Source organism: Pelecanus crispus, chromosome 6 (genome assembly GCF_030463565.1).
Source record: "Pelecanus crispus isolate bPelCri1 chromosome 6, bPelCri1.pri, whole genome shotgun sequence".
Taxonomy (NCBI): domain Eukaryota; kingdom Metazoa; phylum Chordata; class Aves; order Pelecaniformes; family Pelecanidae; genus Pelecanus; species Pelecanus crispus.
The window spans coordinates 14,617,450-14,640,636 of NC_134648.1; the positions used below are offsets into that span (position 1 = coordinate 14,617,450).

Below are 23,187 nucleotides of genomic sequence, written 5' to 3' on the forward strand. Positions count from 1 at the left end.
ACTTCTTGGCATCAAAATTTGTAACAATGGCCTACGATATTACTATTTTATGTGCCATATATTATCCTACAAAAGGAGTGATGTCTAGCTTCTAAAAAATAAACTCTATTTCAGGGCAACAACACACTTCAGCTCACAAAATCACTTTCAACCTTTTGAAAAAGAAAAAAATAAGGCAGCACTACAAAGGGAACCTGTCTAACAGTCTGCCTCCAGGCTTGTGGACAGTTCTGCTCATTGATTTGCAACCAATGTTTTGGAAACTCTGGTTACTGAATGTTTACTGAGAAAAATTCTGATTATATTTTAGGCAAGCTTTTTTATCTGCTACCTTTTAATGTGTTAATTTACTCTACTGAAAAGCCAAAGGGCCAAATTCACCCCTCTGATAAGGCTTCTATTGTAGAAGCATCACTGGATGTGCACCGAAGGCATTATTCATCTGTGGAGAGATCACTGAGTAATATTGTCAAAATAAACACTTTTGAGTTGCACATCCTTGAAGAAAAGATAAAGGGATTGTGAAGAGAATGAGAAGGAACAGAACATCAGAGATAAAGAAAATTAGATAAAGGGCCAGGAAGAAACTGTTTGATGTAAACAGAGTGACAAGTTAGATGAAGAACTCTCATTAAAGCATGCAGTATTTGCCTATAAGCAATTCAGGCAAGGAATTTGTTTACAACTCTTTGCCAAAATCAACAGCAGATGCAAAAAATCATCAATACTGGGATTTTAAATATTATTAAATCTACTGTATGCAAACACGCACTAGGACTATGTGAAGGAAATCCACAGCTCGGTGCCATTATTTTCTTTGTCACACTAAGTAAACAAGGTTATGTCCTGTTGCACATTGACATGCAGGCCCCGCAAAAGCTACTGCTAATATGAGTGTGCCACGAACTACTCCTCAGTACTTTGGTGTGCCTTTATCTCTGAAAATACATACTGGTGCCAAGACTGTATTGCTGGTGTGGAGGAAAATCGAACTTTGTGAGGACTGTAATCTCAGATATGACTGTATGTTAAGACAGAACCTGCTGCGACTTTACCAAGTTAGGAAAACAAAATTTGGAGATGTGCTGGAAAACTTGTGGTATCACCTTGTATTGATATGCAGTAGTGTCCTTCACCAGAAACTATATAGAAGCTAAATTAAAAGAAACTGCTTTCGAAGCAGACGACGATGGTCAAGTGAATCAAACGAATCCAGTACCTTGCTCAACAAGAGTGAGGAATTAGGGGTTTGGCAAAGGCCACTAGGCACAAATCCTAGTGTAACTGAACTGAACCGGATTTAATGAGAGCTCCTCATTCCTCTGAGTCCCAGGTTAACATCCCCCTCTAGTGACCTCAGTTTGTGGTGGGGAATTTTTTCCTCTGCAGCTTGTTGGCTGATGTCCCTGTATGATTCTGTTAAGATGATGGGAATTTGAGTCACCACTTTCCTCCTGGCATGCTTACAGGTTAAAAAAATACCTGGCCTGGGAAGAACATCCAGCAAGAGTGAAGTTACACAATGTGCTGGCAGCAAAACTGTCCCAAGAAGCTGAACTCTCTGCCTTTCCCCAGCCTCTCATTCTCACCCTTCTGCAGGAGTTCACTGCACGTGAGCTTCCTTTTCGTGCCAGTTCCCTGTGGGGCCATGATGCAAGTCAGACCATTGTTATGATCCACGTTAAAAATAACCCCTCCCAAAACTCCACTACTAAAGCCAACAGATTGTGTATTTGCACTGTAAGACACTTAGTTCCTTTGACATAGTGTTGTACACAGAGGCAGAAAACTATGTCAGGTTCCACTTTCTCAGGCTTTAAAGAAAACGTATGATTGGTGAGCAACAGAATTAAAGCCATGCAGATTCAACCATTCCCATGCTGCAGAGCTCTTGAAATCCACATCACACCGAAATACCAGCAGTGGGAATTCCTGTCTGTTTTTGCAGTAGTCTAAACAAAAAATTCTGGTTATCATCGGAGCTAGTTTTTAAAGACTGACATGAGGTAACCAAAGGCCTAAGGCCCTCTCTTAAAATTCAAAGTGAGATCACAGATGGGGACGTGAAGTGGTGGGAAACCACCAACTACAGGGGAAAACAAAGCATCCGTGTGCAAAGCCTATAACTATCATACTGCAGCTCATGACTCATCATTTTGATCGTTCATCGAGGGAACTGACTGCTCATTTCTCTCAAACAAAAGGTGTGTTTCCATTTTATGCCATTGCGTGGAAAGGCTTCTTGCAAAAAGCTGTGAAAAAAAAATGACGCAGCCTCCTGTTATTTAAAGATGACATTTGACAGGCTGAGTCCATCAACAAAACACTGTTCAAAGCCAGCAGACTTTTTTCCATAAATTTTGAAAAAGTTTAGAAAAAATGCTGGCAATTACTTATTTTCATCTCTTATCTGAAATTTCCTTGTCTGTATACTGGGAAGGAGACCTGAAGGCAAATGTGAAGAAGAGAGCATATTTCTTTTATTAGTTGCAGTTACACAGTCCAAATGGCACAACCTCTCCTTATAGCCTGTCCCCTGTAGTCAAAAAGGGACTGACAGCTATGAGACAAGGAGAATTGATCTCATTTTCTCATTACATAATCTTTGGTTGTGCAATGCAGGAGTCTATAAAGAGTAAAAAGGAGTATCTGAATACACACAGTATAAAATGCAACTACTTCTTCACTTCACTCACATTTCAATACCCTTCTGGTGAGCTACATAGAAATTCTATTACTTTGTGTGCCATTTAGGATAACATTGTAGAGAACAATGGCAGAAAGACTCGTTATTTTTAAAGGTGTTTTACAGTGTGCTTTCAGTTGCAGCTCTCGGCTTTTGAGATGTTCAGAAGAGAAGAGAATGGCTTGTTCTTTGCTTGTGTTTTGAAATGGTATTTGTTTGTATATTCCAGATAAATCAGAAAAAAAGAAACAAAAAATCCACACTATTTTAAGCTATTCTGTGTCCTGCCAGTGCCTGATTTGTATGCAGCATACACTAGATTTGCCTAGAAGGATTTAGCTCAGTAGCTGGCACGTTTACATTAGAGAACAACATACACAGTTTCAATCGATTTCAAGCATTCTTACAATGGGAAGTAAACATGAAAAGTGGTTGTTGCTGAAAGTTCAAAAAAATGCAATCAACAAATTGTAAAATAGCAAAAGGCCAGACAAATTTAATAAAATATTTCCATTTACCTTCCTCAGCTTTACACAGCCTGTTCAAAATAATAAGATTCTCTGTAGAGAGCCTTTATCCAACTGTTTATATCACTTCATACAAAATATGTGTTTGAATTACCACAGCAATACAAGGATATAAATTCCCAACACGCGACATGCCAATTTCAACATAAGTTATGCTTTCTTGGCATCTAGATGTTTTCCCTTTCTGTACTCCAAATACATTTCCATTTGAAACAAATTAAAAAGCATGTAGATGTTAAAACATAATGACAGCTTAGAATTCAAGTGACTTGTGCAACATTATTTTGTGCTTTCTACTTCTCCGTTTCCTCCTACTGCAATTAAAATTCATCATGCCCTTCTACGTATACAATAGCAATGCATCAAGTTCAGTCCAGTATAGGTTTTCAACCCTCAGACTTGGTTTTATACTACACTAGATCCTTGCAAATTCAAAAAAATGCATCTTTTTTGTGATCTTTCTTTTATGTCAGATGATGTGAAGCTTCGATTAGTTGATGTAGGAATGCAACCTTGAGGTATGATTGCAGCCTTGGAATAATTCTTAAATGTAAAAAGAAATTTTTCGAGCGTGCACGCCCTTTCTGGATTTAAAAAAGACACCGTTATAATGGTGCTACTAGAGCCACGGTACAGTACATCATGGCACATCTCCATAACATAATCAAGGACATGAGATAGAACTTCTATTTACACAAACTTGATGCCACTTCCAGAAAAATCTGACAGAGAAAAAAGGAAAATATTATTCCTGAATGTCCTGAATTTTTAGAAGATTCCTTTTACTTTCTCTTCAGCAATAGAGTGGTCCTCCACAACTGCATTTCCCCTGACCTGTTTAGTATGGACCATAAGTGACACCAACAGGAACTGGGAATCATATGGCAAGGTGCTTCCTTTGAGAGGATGCTCACTCGTGCCCCTTTACTCACAAGCCAGCTTGCTGTCAAAACTTGAAAGGGCAATAGCAAAGGCTTGCAGCGCGCACATTGGGTAGTTGTAGTCCATGGTGAACACGTCCTCAGCCACGCGGCCAAACTGCATCACTATGTAGTCAGCTGCAAGAGAGGTCACAAAAAGTGACAAAGCATTATTTTTGTTTGCGGCCCGTACTAAGTAAGTATGCATTCAACACCATCCTCTGGCCCAGCTCAACAAATACAAACAAAACATGCTCATTCATCAAACTTTGCAACACTTACTCATGCAAGTGGGTGTGCTGATATCAGAGGGAGAGGCAAGGATAGCTTGAGTGAGGAACAGTTGAGTGATAAAGGATTGCAAGACTTGTTACTGCCTTCAAAAAAAATTACACAGATAAAGTGGTTTTTTTTTTTTTAAACACAGAGAGAAAACTGCTTCTGTATAAAACGCTCATGCCTTTCATATAGAGCTAGTGCCGAGTTTCACGTGTACCAAGAACCAATTAATCCTATTCCTACTTAATTTCAGGCAAGTGGACAAGCAAGGATAATGGGGGAAGAGAAGGCATGATTGTGATCTAGACCTAATCATGTCTCTGCTATATTCGGAAATTCCTCCTCAACTTTTTTTCCCTTTTGTACTCTGTCAGCGAGAGGAAGTCTCAGCCTCATTCAGTTTGAATGTTTCACTGTAGAAGCAGGTGTAATTGTTTCACCTTATAAAATGCAGCAAATGCATATCCCAATATTTCAAACTCAGTGTTGCTCTCAGAGACTGGCACAGCCACTTCCACCAGTTTCCAATATTCCCCCGCAGTCTAAGCGTGGCACTGGTGTAGCCCAGTGCGCTCCAGCACCTAGCGACCATGCCTGCCTAAAGTGAGAGTAAAGTGGGGCAGTATCACTCCACTCGAGCACCTTTCCTTATCCCTGCTCCAACAACTGTACCTAAGCCCGAGAAAAATGAGGGCTATGCACTGCTGGCAGAAAGCAGCACATTGGTAAGGTCATAGTGATGGTGTGAAAGGCAGTCCCGACATTTTCAGGCTGCTCTGTAGGGCTAATGTTATAAAGAGTAGTAATGGCAAAGTGGATGTGCAGTGGCACAGGTTTGACTGCCACCGTGTCCAGCTGGACAGTGTATGGGGACCAGAGCGAACAAAAACCAAGGAAGGACTGTGTGACACAAGTGCTTGAGTGGAGTGATACTATCCCACAGTCCTGTTGACTGGAAGTACCGCAGCTCTGAAAGCAGAAACAACCCTAGATGTTGCTCAGTTCATAAGCCGGGCAGCCAAGGGAGAAAACTAAAATAGCACATAGCAGAATCCCGTCTCAAGCACGAGCATTTAAACACCCAACTGGCATCCATGTCATGGCCACAAGGCAGAGCAGCATTAAATTGGACCCATATGACTAAATTAAATTCACTCAGGTAACAATAGTAAGGGCAGAACCACTGTCAGGCTGTGTATGCAGTACTGTTTCTACACATGACAGACAGAGAGCTGTACTTACGATCATTATCATGAATAATTTGGAAGTTTTTCACTGAGGCCTGTGTGACTCGACCATGGAAATTTAAAACATAGGACTGGGTGTCATCATTCCAAACTGGCGTTTTGTTATGTAGCTCAATGACACACTCTGTATTTTTGTTCTGCCATCTTGCAAGAAGCGTCTCATGTTCCTGCACACAACACAGATACACACTTCGGTTTCATTCTCTCACAAGACAAAAAATAAATTCACACAAAAAAACCCATTCATAAATCCTAGCCCAAAGACTACACTGTCACCCTCAACCCTCAAAACAGTATCATCGAATGAAACAGAGAAGTCTGAGTATCTTAATGAGAATGTGCATTCGAGTCTTTTCCATAGCTTGGAAAAGGTTAGTTGTACCTTTTGTTATCAAAATACATTATTATTTGTAGTGCTTTTGTGAGTCACAGAACTAGTCACACACACCATTGTTCTGCAATTGTTCAAATACTGGGTTTTTTTAACCTCTCAATCTTCAGAAATGCAAAAAAAAAAAACCCAACTCTGGAAAAGAATTCAAGTAATTTTTATCTTTGACTGATGGTATGACTTACATTTCGTGGTCTGATGGAAACTCTTTCATGGTCCATGTTCATTCCTGGTATGATCACACTCATTTTACGAGGTCCTTTAAACCCCAAGACATTTGTTTCCTAAAAATGTTTAGAAAAGAGTTCATGATGTTCTGTATTCTTGAAGTTAATTTCTTCAACAGAGAGACACAGTGGCAGCCCAGGGAACCTATTTGTTAGTCAACTCAAAAACCATCTTGAAACTCCAACCTTCACTGGCACTGCCAAACATTCTAGCTTTGTCTTAGAAGCTCTGACAACAGGAAAAATGGAAATAGAGAGGTTTCCAAAAACACTCCTAGCATTGGCTGCCAGCAACATTAATAGAATTTAAAAAAAATCCCTTTGTTAAAAAACTAACCAGATTGTTTGGCTACTGCTAGATCCCAAAATAAAGTAGTTGTAATTTAAAAATCATATAATGCAGTCACATATTTTGATGAGAGACAAATTAAATATATGGGACCAACTCCATTTATTCCAGAGCCAGCACAAAAGCAAACAGAAGAAGCTGCCAGTAAGAGCATCTGTTAGCAGTGCTGTGGTTTTCAAAGTCTTCAGATATGTTATGCTTAGAGATGAGCGTGGTAAAAAACAAACACATTAGCATGAATGCAAATTTTCGAGCTATGAAGGCAGGGAAAGTAAAGAAATAATATGGGCAGCAAAACCAAATCCGCTGAAAATACAAGTTCTTCCATTAAACACGATCTGATGCCTTTCTGACCAGCTTTTCACAAAAGCATTCCAGTATTGCACTATCTTCTCAAAGCACAACCACTAAAATCTGAATAGGCCTGAAGTCTTATTTTTATCTGAGGCTTTCTTTTTTCCACAGAAGAAACTGGGGCCAAACTTTTCAGTAAGTCATCATCTACTTTTGAAAAAGTAAAGGGCTTTATTTTCCAACCCACTTGGTAAAACTTGATTTAGCATTAACTACAGTAAATGAAACAGTGACACCTCCAAAAGACCATTTCCTCATGTTTTGTGTTACCTTTTTTTTCTGTTGTTTGGTCACATGCATTTTTTTCCCCTCTACCTTCCCAAGTGAAGGGCTGTAGACACACACTAAGGAATCTCAGGAAGGAAATTCCCATTGGCAGTATTCCCAGTGATGTACCACAAGATGCCAAGAACTGGACACCCCCAGGCTCCAGCTGGTGTGACTCTACCACTGAGACATTCAGAAGTGACATATTCAGATGCCTCTGCTTTTATATATTTAATTAAAGCGTCCTGATTTTAAAGAACACTAAACTTTTAAAACACCTCTACTTCTAACAGCAAAAATCCACACATCTCAACTCACTGGAAACATCTGAAAATACCTGCCTAAAATTTACTCATGCAGAAGTTTTGTCATCCATCAGACCTTTGAAATAATTTTGGTTGTTTCAGCAAACCATCTGGAGATTTTACACAACTCATTAAAGATTTTCATGCATGCAAGAAAAATTCCACTGAGTTATTTTCCTGAATACACTTGAAGCAATTGAAGTATATTCATATATCTTCATAACTATATACCTTAATGGGAAGATTCTGCCTCTTTTCTGAATCACTTATGTCATGGCCTTTGGCAGAAGTAAACCAATGTTATCAGTGCAGTTAGAAGTGTATACTTGGTTTTGCATCATGGTGAGACTCAAACTAAAATGACTGCCAGCAGATTTTATAAGCAGGAGAGACTCAGCACAGCAGAGGACAATTTCTAAGAAAAGATTCATGCTTATGCTTATTTTCCACTAACTACTGACAATTTTGGTCTCCTCTGCAATGCCTTACAAGCTCTTCTTCTCATCAAGCTGCAGTTCTGCTACATACAATTATTTTAGATGCTGACTGGTTGAAGGCATTGTTCAAGGTAAAATTAAATAATAGCGCTGAATCACTTCCCTCCCAACAAGCAGTATTATCACTCTGGAAAAACAGGACTATGTTCTTTGGATTTACTCAGAAACACTAAAATCAATACTTCTGCCAAATGATAAGGGAATGGTTTCTAGTTGCACATTACATCAGTCACCAATTATATCAAACGTTTTACTAGCAAATGGCTACCCTTTTGCTAAAATCAAGGTACAGAATTGAAATTCTACAAACATGGAATATATGAGGAAAACAGTAGGGACAAAAGAGGAGCTTTAATTAAAAGCAGACCTTTCCAAACTACCTGCACCCAAATAAAATTAATTCCCCTTATCTCCTGTCGCATTCCCTGTTTCTCTTTTCTTTCCCTCCTCCACTATTTTGTATGTGTGAATTCAAGACTACAAATGGCATTATTAGGGGAACACAGGCCAGATTCTGATTTCACACCATTTTAATGCCACTGACAGTCTTGGTTTACATAGGAACTCAAAATAAGGGTTGTTAGCCGGTAGAGCCCTACTGACTCAACCAGCACGCCAATGATTTAAATCAGCTAAGGACTTGGCCCAGTATTAGAAGCTGCACTCTCTGCCTTAGCCCAACCAGTAAGTTGTTCTGTGAGCATGTGTCACAATAAACTGGGCTGAAGAATACAGAGCTTGAAAGCAACCCCAGGGTTGCTTTTAAAATCTTACACACCTCCATAAAATTGTGTAAGTATTTCACTATGGTGGCAATAGCTACCATGATAAAAGCTGCAAGGTGTATATCCCAACAGCTCCCAGGAGATTCACGATTTAATTACCCCAATTTCCCTTCAGCCACTTCCCTTTCTGGACTTGATTCACACAGCTGTGCCCTGTCCTTAATATATCCTGTAGAAACTATCGTTCCGTAGAAAGGCCCAACCACAGAACCCCCTGCATTATTGGAGCAGAATGCAAGTGTTTGAGGCCTGAGTAGAAACACATAGTTTTACTGCTTTACTGAAACCTGAGTCACACCTCAGAGTATCAGCTGAGCTCCCAGCCTGCAGAATCTGACAGAAACTGGACTGTGAGATACTATGGATATAAAGAATCCAGCACAGAAAATCCTGGTACAAACAGTACAGTTACACCTCCCTGCTTCTCGATAAATTTTGCCAAGCGATTCTGAAATCAGCCATTAGGTGCTGCTGCAGGTTTATTAATATGCTAGGTTGCCATCAGCAGGAAGCGTAAAAGTGGTTAACAGCACCTGATAAAACTCAGTTCTTGCACTAACTTTATTCCTGTTGCTCGAAACGTGCCCTAAGGTGAGCTCCACAACGAGAGTTCTCAACACGTTTATCCCACAGTTAACAACAGATGCATCACCAACTTCTGCCTGTATAAACTAGACCTGCTGAGATGATTCAGCAGGTCAGGCTCAGTAAGTTGGTGGAAGCGGGTACAGCTTGCTCTCCAGATGGGTACTTGATTGGATGAGCTGAGAGACAGTGAGAGGCATAGTGGTGCTGTCAAAGTATTGTTTATTATAGTTTTTGCTGCAGGAAAAATATCAAGGCAGGAATTAAAAGGTTACCTTAGGACAAGGGTGTTTTGGGAGTGCTCTTTCTGGGATTCTTTGCTATGGTTCTGCTGCAGCCAGGAACAATAATCTCACTCTAGCAAACCTGGCTAGTAATGAAATATCATTCCCATTTCCTTTTGTCCTCTGGCCATAGCACACCTGCAACCCTGCTGCCTTTCTCCACGAGTATCAAAATATCAATGGAATGAGTCACTTTCTTATACAAATGTGCAAGTTTTAAACTGCTGGTCTCAAAACAAACATAGAAAAGCAGCTTGTCTTAGCCACATTCTCCAAACAGTGGCCATGGTTCTGTTCTTTCCAATACTCACACTCCTAATTACCTCTGTTGACTGCAACTGAGTTTTTTACTTGGTAAGGTTAATGGTTCAAACGCCATTGCTGTTGACTTATACAAGCAATGCCTACATTTTTTAATATAAAACTTTTTTTTAAACTGTTTTTTGTTTTCTCCTTGTATGTCTAGTTTGCACCAGAAGACTAGTTGCCTGGCTCCAGGGAATACCCTCCTATATAAACCAGTAAAATTACCTTTATTAAACATGTAAATTCTCCTAGGTTCCTATTGAAAATTCAGTCAAACTGTAAACTGACATCAAATCCTGCACTCTTTTGTTAAATCCTGTTAGCTGGATTTTCTGAAATTCTCAGAGTTTCAAACCCAACAGGAATAGAGGGATATGTGTGTGTGTCTGTATGTCTGTCTGCAACTGTAGGCCATGTGCCTGAATAATAGCTCATGTGAACAAACCCACTATTTATTCACAGAAAAACTGCATCCTAAGCAGCAGGAGAAGAACATTAGCGGCTAATACTTCCACCCCTCAGTGCTCTTGGCACTTTGCATGGAAAGGATGGCTCTCTGCTTTCCTTTTTATGTGTTGAAAGCTTCCAGACACATTGCTCCCCGCAACCTAAAGCTGACCTTCCCAGGAACGCATTCTGTGCTTATGCAGGTTATATGCTGGGATGGCTGGACCTCAATCTGACAGAGCTCCAGGCATCTTTGATTAGAGCTGAGCAGGAACTTTTCAGAAAAGTGGTTCTTGGGTATTTTTATCAGAAGTTGTTGATTTGTGAAAACAGAAAACTTTCTGTAGCACTGTATGTACCAATTTTGACTGGAAAAGTTTCTTGAGCCCAGAGATTTCTGGACAGAAAGAATACTCTCACCAAAACAGTTAGTCATCCAGTAATCATGAAAACAACAGCAACTGTGCTTCAAGTCTTGATTGTCTGCATTGCCCTTGGCAAATGCTATTTACTGTCCTATAAGAGGCTGGTTTCTCTTTTTCAATTGAATTTTGGATTTTGGTTGGGGTTTGTTTGGGTTTTGTCCTGGTAAAAAGGAGTTTTAGAGGTTTTATCCCAGTGTCTCTCAGCCACTGCTGCAGACCTAGCTGTCCAGTTACCTGTGTTTTGGATCAGAGAGGCCTCCTCCAAAATGCCACTACAAATGATCATACTTTATTGCAGTAATTCCATGTGCACAACTCTTTCCAGTTCAGGAGGCTCCCTTAGATGGTGCCTGCACGCTGTCAAGCATCTTACCTCTTCAGAAGGTTATGTAAAAGCTCCAACACCTTCTGACCAAAAGTGAGAACTGGGCAACCTGGTTCTGTGCATGTTTTTCACCTCTACTTTCCACTGAATTTCCTGGTTTCTCTAGTGAAGATCAGCTGTTTGATTACATCAAAGTATGAATGCTGATTTACATAATCGTAAGTGAGAAGGAAATTCAGTGTGCTATTTCAGAAACTGAACTGCCCTTTCTTGCATATTTTGCCTGTGAGCAGTACTTACATAACAAATAGCAGCTAGCTCCTGACGCAGGATACTCGCCTCCAGGCTTGATGTTGTTTTCATTGGATTTACTCCATTGTCATAAACTGTAAACTTAGTTCCCATAAGATTTGATCTATCAAAAAAAATGGAACATCCAATCACCATTTGTCAGTAACCGTGCCTGAGACATCTATCCTTTACTGCACTGTAGCCCCAAAGGAAAGACAAATAATATTGAGTACAAATAGTTGTTAATTCTAATCCCAACTAAATGGCAACTCCTGGATTAAAAACCATAACAAAAATGTAAAGGTACAGTACAGCAGAGTACACTAAAGGTCCCTTATCATTACAACACTGGAGATTTCTCATGACATCTTGCAAACTAGTAAATTCAAGAAAGCAATAAGGAAACACTCAGGTGGGGTTATTTTGTTTGTTTGCCTGGTTTTTAAAATACGCTTACTCTCTACAAAACTATCTGCTTTCTTACCTGACTACTAACCCTATCAGAATTCAGAGAGTGATTTTCATAAAGTTGTAAGTAAGATCAGTCTTTCCTATTTAAATGGAAATCACACCAAAGAGCGCAAAATATAACTTAGAACATACTAAAACCATATTATCCTCATTCTGTGTTTGTACTGCAATAAATAGCGCATGAAGTTCTGAGATCCACACAGGCAAATGGCAATTAGCAGTACAGCCCCTTTCCTCAGGCACAGACAACCTAAACATACATTGAGAGGCTCCATGTAAGTATCAACAACAGACTGATGTATGATGGGGTGACAGACAGAAGACACACACATGGTTCTGAAAGAATCCCACTACTTGTAAATAACTCTAATTAGGATCTTAAAGAAATGGGCAAAACGAAAGAGATTTTCAGATTGTCTAACAGGCAGAACTTCCATTCCAAGTTATTTATATCAATAGGGGCTAGACACAATCTACTCATGCACTTCTGAAAATCCCATTAAGGTAAGTTGTGCTCACACACCCTTGAGAACCTGGCCTTTGAGCATTTAAGAGCTTCAGTCCTGCTGTCTTTTAATAAAATGTGACCTTGTAAGTACTTGAGATGTGTTGAAAACATGCCTTGGATATTGGTAAACTTTAAGACCATTATCACATGATGTAGTCAGGCCTCTAATTAAGAAGTCATAGTGGCTTTCAGGCTTCTTAATTTCAAATGAACTTTATATCATATGAAGAAAATTCTTAGATCTATCAGTGTTTACCTCAGTTTTCCAATAAAACTCTCTCCACCCCGAGACAGGTCAGTTGGGTCTATGGAGATGAGGTAATTAGAGGTTTTACTCTTCTTCCGTTTCCTTCCAGCTAACAGAAACACCTAAGCAGTGCAAAAAAACCATATTCTAGAATGCCAAAGGGGTTAGCACACACCACTTCCTGCTTCAATGTAAGGAAACCATAGGCAATTTTTCTGTCTTCCAGCATCAATAGCGAAGTAACAGAAGGTCTCCTGGGACTTAGCAAAACCAGATAAAAATCTGGAAAGGGAAAGTGACTTCTCAACCACTCAGTCCACTATCTATGGTTTAAATAATTAAATTTGATCTATTTTGTTACATGTTTCATTCTAAGTTGCTCTGGCTCTTCCAGTTGAATTGAAAATAGATGCTTTTCAGGTCACAGAATGCAGAGAGCCCCAACTGCAGACTGTCACATAAAGGTGCCATGCATGGATTACTTAACGCCAAATTAGACATATGAAGAAAGGCAGTAGAACAAAGTGATACTATCGCTTTTGGAAGACTGTAGGGCAGATCTCAGTGAACGTGAAAATTATTTAAAATATAAAATTATATTTTCTTTGTAAGACTTCTTCAGACTTTTAGTAATTTTTTTATATTCAGGTGCAACTGGTATGCCATTCAAGTTATTTTATGACCTTTTTACCATGCTCCCTTTCCAAGTGGAGGTAATAAGTAGGGTACATCCCTCGGTCCATTCCCTTCTTGTCTCTTGTGATTCTGCATTTGACAGTGACACCCTGTGGAGCAGGTCTTACGGCAAATTCCTCCAGGTCATCGACATCTATGAGAGGCTCATTTGTGGAAGGACTGGGGGCTGAGGCTGCTTCCTAAAACAGTAAGCAAAACTCAGGTTTCCTCAACTTTGATTTACAAGGTTATAAGTACAAAGGAATGACATTTGATAGAAGCTGCACTTTAAACAAATAAAAACAATGGACATATTGTCTTCTCCCTTCTGATTCCTCAGCAGCCTTGAAGGCAGCTTATCAAGCTAAGGAGCTCTCCCCATCCAATCGGTCAAGCTCTTGGCTACCAAAGGCCCAGGGAGCAGTTCTCTGTGCCGCTGATGCTCAGTGTACAGACACATCTGGCAAAGCAGAACAGGGTGGCTGCACAGGCAGAGTGCTTTAATGTTACAAAGCAAACCCTGGCTCACACCTTCCCATCTCACCACACTTTTCAGAAAGGCCATACCCACGGACAGTGATGGCCTTTGGTGAAAGGAAGAAATGGGATAGGGAGAGACAGATTAAGCTAGATAGAGATATAACAGAGGTGAGAAGTCAGTGCAGTATATAAAAGAGTGGGGCACCATCAACTGGTTTAGCAAGAGCTCGTGATTCAGAGTATTTGAACAAGCCAAAGTCTTATTTTATGTTTGGATGGTAGCAGTGAGAACCGGGTGCGAAAATGCTCAGAAAAAGGCGAGAGAAACAAAAGATCCTTCTGAGCACCTGCAAGAGGTAGAAAGGTAAATATTTACTGTTTACCTTTCTTTTCATTCCAGGTCAGACCATATTTGCTATTCTTTTCTCCAAGTCATTATTTTCATTGCTTGCTCCTGTGAACCCTGAGAGCTATCACAGTAAGTCAGCTTGGAGATACACTAGTGCATATTAAAAATAAACCAAGAATGCCAGGCCTATCCTGACTGCACTCTGAAATCACGCAGTACATAGCAGCTTGCATGCTCCTTCTTCACCACTCACCCCTTACCTTATTGGATTTCTTGCTCGTGGCAGAACCAGGCCGGGTGTTACTGTTTAACTGGGAAGAACTAGAGCTGTCTTCATCTTCCTCATCTTCCTCTTCATCAAAATTCATGCTGCTTGAAATGCCTGAGGAGAAAGCAGAGCACTTATATGAAATACTAATACATTAAATCTGTCCATACTTGCTGTAAACATCATTTATAATACTGTTGCACCCTTAGGCTCACAGGTGAGAGAGGGTGTGTGAGAGGGGGGTTCACTGTGCGAGGTAGTGTACAAATACGTGGGTGAGACAGTACCTGCCCTGAGAAGCCAAACCATTTCAGCAAAGGAGAAAGGAAATATCATGGTTTCCATTCCACAGAGAGGACTGAGTTACCCAGTGATACAGGAGCAATATCCAGTTAGGAATTAAATTCAGATCTTCTTCATCCAGTCAAATACTTCAAATACAACACAAAATCTTAAACCTGAAACTGGAGCTGAGTGGACAGCCTATCACAGCCATTTGGAAACCTAACAATTAAAATATGAGCCCTTCTACAGCACACTTTTAACTGTTCCTACATGATCTGATGAAGAGCAGATCTTAGACTGAGAAGAAACATCCACATCAAGGAAATGTTCTCATGCATATTTATTTTATGTAAAAAAAAGTATCAGCCCAGGCCAAAGGAACTGTCTTAGAGCACTTAAAAACTTGACTTTATAAGAATTCAAAACCTCAGACATTTCAAAGGGAAACACGACTTTGAACATCAAATAGGACTTAGCAGCAGAAACCATCATTTGCCAGGCCTAATTTTTCAAGGAGTACCATGCAGATGAAGCCACCCTGTATTCAGGTTCAAACTCTAAGTTCCACATATTAGAGACTAACTATGCAATATTTTTTCCTAAGAAAAAAAAAAAAAAGAAAAGAAAAGAAAAGAAAACACTTGGTCCAGAATTTCCACTATTGGTAAGTCCAATGCAGAAGGATAAATGAAATGCAAAGATTTCTGGAGTCAAGCAGCATGGGCATAATTAACTTTTTCCTTCTGTACTTACCAGGAACATGATCCAGGGCGACAAGACTGGATTGGGAGGTGGAAGAGGACCAGGATGTATTTGCATGGGGATCTGGGAAAGGAAAAAATCCATGGGCTTGATTCTGCAAACCCTTAACTGAGTGAACAAGCCTAACTTGCCAACAGGACTCCACACAGGGCTGAAGGCTTACTGGATGGGGCCATAATGCTACTGCCTGAATTCTGAATTATGGACATATTATCTTTCTGCACAATCAAATTCACCTTCTACCTGCTTATACCTGCCATCACCTTCTTTTTTAGTACTTTGAATAAAGTTGAAAAGCCCTGGATCACAGAGCTGAAGCTTCATAATACATCATCCACACTAAATGGTTGTGCCACAAACTCTTCAGTGCACGGTGTACCCTGCCTGGTAGGCTTTTGGTCTACTTTTGAATTCTAACACACAAAAAAATGAAAACTGATTGACATAAGCAATATACACAGATTCTACACAAATATTCATTCAGTAACACTGAAAAAAGTATTCAGACTCATATTCAGATGGCCTAAATTCTACCTAAATCCCTGTGCCCAGTGTGTCCTCACCATCTTCCTCAGGCTCTCTAAACTGCTCTTCTGGGACTTCCAGGGACACGCACAGAGACTTTCATGTAGCTTAGTCTTTTGGAATATGAGTTTGGTCTGTAACAAGCAGAGACTGAACCAAACTAATGTACAGACCTATAAACATTAGAGATAGTATCAGTAATGGTTTTCTTCATTCAAATTTTGGAACGCAATGAGGAAAAAAGTTTAAATACTTTTTATGTTATTGCCGCTTCCCATAAGTTCAATGCATACCCCTTTAAAAGAGCTTTTGACACCAGATGCACACTGGATAACAAAACAACACCAGAGTAGTAAAAGCGAGTGTGTAAAAGTAAAACTGAAGCATATGTAATGCTTGTATTCCATTCAGCTGCACCATGAATGGTCTCATTATCAACTTCTTCAGTTCCCCTGGTCTGCACCACACAGCACGACAGCATAAAGCTTCAATAGGATCTGGTTATGCAATTGAGGCTTGAGTTCACAGGTCAACAGATATTTTCAAAGCCTGTAGAACTCCGTCATTATTAATCACACATTCATTAATCACAAGCATTATTTCTTAATAATGACAACCATGTTCTAGTCAACTATGCATGGGTAACAGAGAGAGTCCATCTCCTCAGCTGGCAGCTATGCAATAAAGCCATAATTCATACGCACAGAAATAATCAAGTTTATTTCAACATCTGTGCTCGCTATTTCACCACCAGTATTGTGGTGGTGAAAATTCCGTGCCAGCCTTAGAAAAGTCTGCACTTATGACCTGTAGGGAAGAATGCTTCAGAGAGCTCCTGTTTTGTTTTTGAACCCAGAATCAAATCTATTCCTTCCCTAAATCTCAAAGCACGTGTAACTTCAGGTGGCAAAGAAGAACTAAGACCAAATTGCTCATTCCAAGTTTTTACAGAGACATGTAGGAAACTGATAAATGTCAAGACTAAATGTTAGTTATTCAGTATTAAAACTTATGGAAGTCTGGCTCTGTCCTAGTGACTCATCTGCCAGAGAGGAACTCTACATATTAAGACTTCTGATATCAAAAGGATAAGTATTTCCTGCAGGAAGAAAATGATTCTAATAAGGCAATTTCCAACAGATGGAGAAACAAAATAAGACATTTGGCATTTTCTTGCAAGTGGCATATTCTTTTCACACTCAGGTAGCCTGTAACCTCATGTCTCGTAACAGAACTTGACTCGCTGGGGAAGCAGAGACACGTGCTGAGAGAGGCTTCTCTCCACAAAGTTAGTGTCAAAGAGCAGAATGGGCACAAATCAGGGCTACGCAAATCTGATGGGACTCAGCCTTTCCCATTAGGCCAGTGAGCATTTATCTCTGTGTTCTTCTCCTTTTACTCCTATTCTATGCAAGAGAAGGACTGATGGGAGACAGCAATTCTAAATGCTTTTCAGACCAACAGGGACATGCCAGTAAGGACATGCCACAAGCAGTGAAGTGGCAGTGGGAATCCACATGAAAAGCCCTAGCTGTGCATAAAGTTTCCCATGAATACTGGGATACTCAAAACTTTCTAACAAGCCTCCTCTGCTGACATCAAGTAGCAAACCATACATGCATAGTAAAAATATTTTATGGAGATGCTGCTAGTTGCAGTCTTGTCTTAATACTTTTCTTTGTGTCTCACAGAGCATAGCTCTGTTGTTAATAAAAATGAGTAAACCTCAGCACTCCCCTTTTAAAAAAGCATGCCCCCGCCCCACGCGACTTGAAGCATACTAGTGGTCCACTCTTAGCAGTGTCTGTTCTGATCAGGCATACACTCAGACCTGGTTAAAAAAGGTCATATCATATATTTAAGAATATGAAGCAACGAAGCAAAGCAAAACCAAATCAAAACAAACAAAAAAAAAACCCCACCCACTGCTTCTGTTAAAAAATAAACAAAAAATTGGGGAGAATAAAAATGTATCTTAACCTGGAAAAAACTTCAAAAATAGAGATGTCCCCCAGAGTAAAAATCTGAGTGCTCTGACCTAATTTGAGAAGTCCGTTGATAGAGTTTAAGTAAATCAGCTTTAGTAAGTAGTGTGCCTGATGATTAAATATTCTGAGCCATGGTCTAAGGCAACACAATCACCACACAGATCAGAACTTGTTAGTCATGCCAACATCCCTCCGACTCAAATGCCCAGGAAATACCACACTTGGAGAAAATCTGCCCATTTCAGTTGAAGTTGCTCACATCTGCAGAGTAACATCCCAGAAAAAATGAATCTTAGTGAGAACTGCTCTGCAGACAAGAGGCGGGCATTTAGGTATGAATAGTCTATTCTAGATGAGTCAAGTTTGCACTTACATTTTGCTCTTTATACACAAAGAGTTTATTCTTAAAGCATCAGAGCACTCTTGGCTTGAGCCATCTTTGCTTCAAAAGCTGTGCACTGAAGAACAACTCCAAAGCAAAGGCCTTCAGAAAAAGCTTTGTGAGGATTTTAGGATTTTTTTCCTTCCTACAGTTAATGTCTAATGAGAGATAATAACAGTGCAGGAAGGAAGAGACGGATGCATGAATGTGTACATACTCAATCCATCTCCCAAATCATGCATGCCTCTAGAAAAAAAAAAATATTCCAGAACATTTGAGGACTATGCATGGGAAATGCTGCAAAATAGAGAGTGCTGTAATTTTCACCTCTGCAAGCATGAACACACATTATGAAAACATGAACAATATTTAACTGACAACACAACTAAAATTAATATTCTAGTTTGAATGTTGCTATTCCATACTCTTTTTTTAACCCTCAAGTAAGTGATTTCCAGAGTTGTACAATATAAAAATGTGAACAGAAGGATATGAGCTTTAGCATCTGTCTGGTACCTTAACAGTGGCACTGCACTGCAGATGGGAAAGCCACATCCCTGAGAGCCTGGAGAGCTCTGTTCCTTGGGACAAGAGAGAACTACGTCGTCTTTTTTTGGGGGGGGGGGGGGCAGTTTAGATAATAGAGTAGAGCCTAACAGGCTCTGAGGAGAAGAAACACAGAGTAACAATCTCTGCTTAGGCTTGGGCTGAGAGTGAGAATAGAACAGGAAAAGGAGTCAACATACATAAAGCAAGCAATGAAAATGTGAAGGCAGTTTTGGCTACTTACCTTTTTTCTGCATTGCTGTTCTAAGATCTTGCTTGCTTTGTTGTTGTTGGCCACTAGCCATTTTCTCTCCATCGTCTTCATCATGGCTAGATTGTCCAACAGTGAGAATCTGCACTTGACTCCCTATTTTCTGAACATCATCTTGAAAAGCAGCTGGGCCATCAATCCCTGTCAGACAATACCAAAAGCCTTAGTTGTCTTTGTGTCAAGAAGTTACTGAAAAGAGAATTGCTCACTCACAAAAAGCACCTTTTCTAAGAATCAGAGATCAGAGGTTCACATTCAATAGTATTTCTAGACTTAAACAAGACTAAACTAGCCTCCAAGGCAAACATCTTACTTCCCACATACTGCACTAGAGAATCTCCGAGAGGTGATCAGGATTTCACTGTTGCCCTCCTCACCCCCAAAGCACACCCATCCATGCACCAGAAACACTGAAAACAAAACAGAAAAGAAATTCACTGGAGAGGACCGACAAAGAAAACAGATGCAGCTTTCATAAGGACACACAACTGGTCCAGAAACAGATAAGCCTGAGTCCCAGATTATGCCAATATCAGCTAATAAGCAACACTGCTATTATGAAACGATGCTTCAAAGTTTCAGAAACCTGGCAAATTCACCAAGTAGATCTAGTAGTGTATACAACAGGAAGAGCAGCACATTAACAAGACTAAATACGCATACTGAGTTAGTAAATTGCTATACAGTTAAAACATCAGAGTGAAACTCTAAAGAAGATAATACATACTCTCCAAGATGCTCAAATCCCAACAGGGCACAGTCCTGGGCAACCTGCTCAGAGCAGGGGCATGGGACTAGACAGTCCCCAGAGGTGCCTTCCAGCCTGAGCCATGCTGTGATTCTGTGGCTTCTGATGACAGCCAGAAAGAAACTATTTAACTCCTTACAGCTACAAATTGCGTCTGAAGACAGAAAAATGAAAATACGGGGTGTGGGGGAGTGGGGGGGTGTTCTTATCACAAGCTAACTTCATTTATTTCTTCAGGACAGCAAGTTAAAACATCAGATTGCAAATGTACTTCAGCTCTTAGTTAAGACTTAGTGCTCATATATATCACTAAATTAGCTACATAAAAATGCGCTTTTGCACCAATAAAAATGGTAATATTATCATGTACACATATAGTAAATAACATAAGCCTGTATACTGTTGCTGTTCTGAAATTTTTGTTAATAAGCAAGCAACATTGTGGAGAACTAGCAAGCATTACAAAGAGCTAGTTCAGTAAAAGAATATGGTGCTTCTTACAGCAAACAGAGCTGAATACATCCTGTAAGGAGGAGCTGTAGGGATTGGGATTTTTTCAGACTGTGATCTGTAGCACAAGTCTCCAAGAACACCATTTCAACCCACCTTGCCAGCAGCTGTCAACTTGCATTAAAAGACAACTGGATTATACATTTAGCATGCTTAACTGTACTTTGCCATACTTGCTGTCACTGCCACTGCAACACGAAGCGGAAGTGGAAAAGAGAGTCGTCCACACCCTCAGGAATGGCACTGGCTGTGCAACTACCTAGTAAGATGCCGTCCAACACTGCAGAAGTATTAAATTCACAGAGTTCAAGACCACAAGGAATTATTGACTCATCTGCATCACACAGACCCTTATCTGGCAATTTCTGCACCAACCCTGTAAATTCTGATTTACTTACAGTAAAACTAACAACAACTAACAACAAGTAAACGATCTGTCCATCCAACCTTGAAGGACTAAGTGAAGTCTATGGAAATGTTTCTCTCTTCTTGGTAGGATGACAATTTCAGACAGAAGCTCTGTGTGATGCAGAATGAACAGTATCATTTCCTACGTTGCAGGTATAACATGGCAGTGAACAGAATAGCATTTTTCTTAAAAGTTATCTCAGGATAAGCACTTCAGCAAAGGTGCTGTAGAACAGACAGGTAGCTAGCTGCTCAGATCCACTGTGGTATTTTTAACAGCTTTAACCATACTAACTATTATCATTAAAGTGGCTGCCTAAAGTTAGGTTCTTACCTTAATACTCTGAATTTTAAAAGTGTTAAGCACCCATGAATTTAACATGATGCTCATACCTCATGCATATCTATCTAGCCCCTTATCAAGCTTTGGATGATACAAACCTAATTTTGAGAACCCATTTCAAAAGGAACAAAACACCTTAATTATTATTCTTCAAAGTACACATTGATCTGCAGCAAATTAAATGCCTTCGACAGCATTAGACATTGCAGAGAGCCTGCTTTTTTCTGATGCCTGCAGAACATCTGCACTCACATCCCGTGCTGTGAGGAACATCACGTATTATTATTAGGCATTAGGACAAAGGCTACACTGGCAGGTCACACTTTTAGAGAAGAAAAATCAATTTCACTATTCTGAAGAGTGCATCACTGGTAGAGTGTATTATTAAGCATTAAGAATGGTTCCACTGGTGACCCCATTTAAGGGAACGGAAGATGTAGCCAGACAGAGAGGAAAAAAAAAAGAACCTCTGCTGCATTAGAATACTGTGGATGGTTCGTGGCAAATGCAGCATTAACTATTTAATATTTGTGTGTGTGCGCACATCTTTGTAGCTATATATCCATGTGTAAAATGGTATTAAATGCAAGCATACATACACATTTCTTTTTTCTATATCATGAGATATAAGTGCATCTTTGTAAGTCATAGTTCAAAAGACAGCTTTACCATCACCTAGCCAACATCTGAAAACACTTCCAAGCTTGCATAATCGTGATGCTCAAGGTGGGTCTCTCCCTATGTTCTCACTTTCTTTGCCTTGCTGACTCCTTTTCACCCACTCACTGGAAGGATGGTTCACTGTGCAATAAAACAAACCATTCATGTCTATAAGTTTCCCAGTTTAAGGACAGGGTCAAAAGAGGCAAAGAAGCTGAGCGGGCTGTGCCAAAAAGAAAGTCTTTATTGCTACAGTCAGCATTTTCTACAGGTTTTCCCAAAAATCAGGTAGAAAAAAATCTGATAGAGATGTCCTTGAATACCTGCTAACAAGAAAAAGAATTTTTGAGAGGTAGCTGTGAAGGAGGGCAGGGAGGAAAGAGGAAGACTGAAACAACCCCCAGAATACTAGTCCCTTGAACTAAGGCCTTCTGGTAAACTTTGACATGGTCATGTCTCAGGTGAAATCCAGAGGTACCAGAAATGAAAATAGAGAGATAATGAAAAAAATGCAACAGAAAGTTGGCATTCACTGGCATTTCCATCCTATAAACTACTATTTATCAATGCCTGTATTCTGTTAGTACCTAAAATCTTCTAGACAATATTTATAAATAGTACCATGGTCTTAAAAGCTGGTAATCTAAACTACCACGTATTATGTTTTTATAACCTGAATTCATCTAAATTCTAAGAAATTAAAAAATACATTAGGTGGACATGCACTTAACTTTGATCTCAGGTAAGGGATTTTTAGATAGGAATTTTTTTTTTTCTTTTACTTTAAACACACAAAATGTTAACTATCCACACCAAAAAAAAAAAAAAAAAAAAAAAAAAAAAATCACAAGATTCAGGTCTGGATGAGGGGAGAGAGAAAAGGTATGGGAAAAATAAAGAAGACAACTGCTACTGAAAGCCTTGGGAAAGGAATAAAGTGGCAAAATTTTGCTTAGTGTTTATGACGTACGACAAACAAATCTAAGTTTTTGTGCATTTTATGATACCACATTATGCCTGTTTGAAACTTCAGCTTCTAAAGGATGGACCAACAACCCAAAATCCATTCAGTCTCACTGGATTTAGTAATGACAATACACTTCAAGGATATGAAGCTGAGACCTTGTTTTATTGTTCCAATCCAGCAATTAAAGGAAATCTCTTTACGGGAGGGTCACCAGCCATACATTTCCCTATCCTACATCCCCAGCAGCTTTCTGCTGAACAGTTTCCAACCATTTTGATATGTTCTAAAGATAGATGC

General features: G+C 39.7%; 1 protein-coding gene across 1 annotated transcript in view; it reads right to left on the bottom strand.

The window, feature by feature from the left end:
- Positions 1–4,137: 4,137 nt before the first annotated feature.
- Positions 4,138–23,187, bottom strand: part of TUB (TUB bipartite transcription factor) — a 155,712-nt gene continuing 136,662 nt past the window's right edge. Inside the window, exons 5-13 of the mRNA XM_075712646.1 lie at positions 19,228–19,395; positions 15,534–15,605; positions 14,488–14,609; positions 13,407–13,598; positions 12,733–12,845; positions 11,507–11,621; positions 6,236–6,334; positions 5,655–5,826; positions 4,138–4,271 (exon numbers count right to left, since the gene is read on the bottom strand). Coding sequence (XP_075568761.1) covers positions 4,138–4,271; positions 5,655–5,826; positions 6,236–6,334; positions 11,507–11,621; positions 12,733–12,845; positions 13,407–13,598; positions 14,488–14,609; positions 15,534–15,605; positions 19,228–19,395 — 1,187 coding nt within the window. The remainder of the gene's footprint in view (positions 4,272–5,654; positions 5,827–6,235; positions 6,335–11,506; positions 11,622–12,732; positions 12,846–13,406; positions 13,599–14,487; positions 14,610–15,533; positions 15,606–19,227; positions 19,396–23,187) is intronic.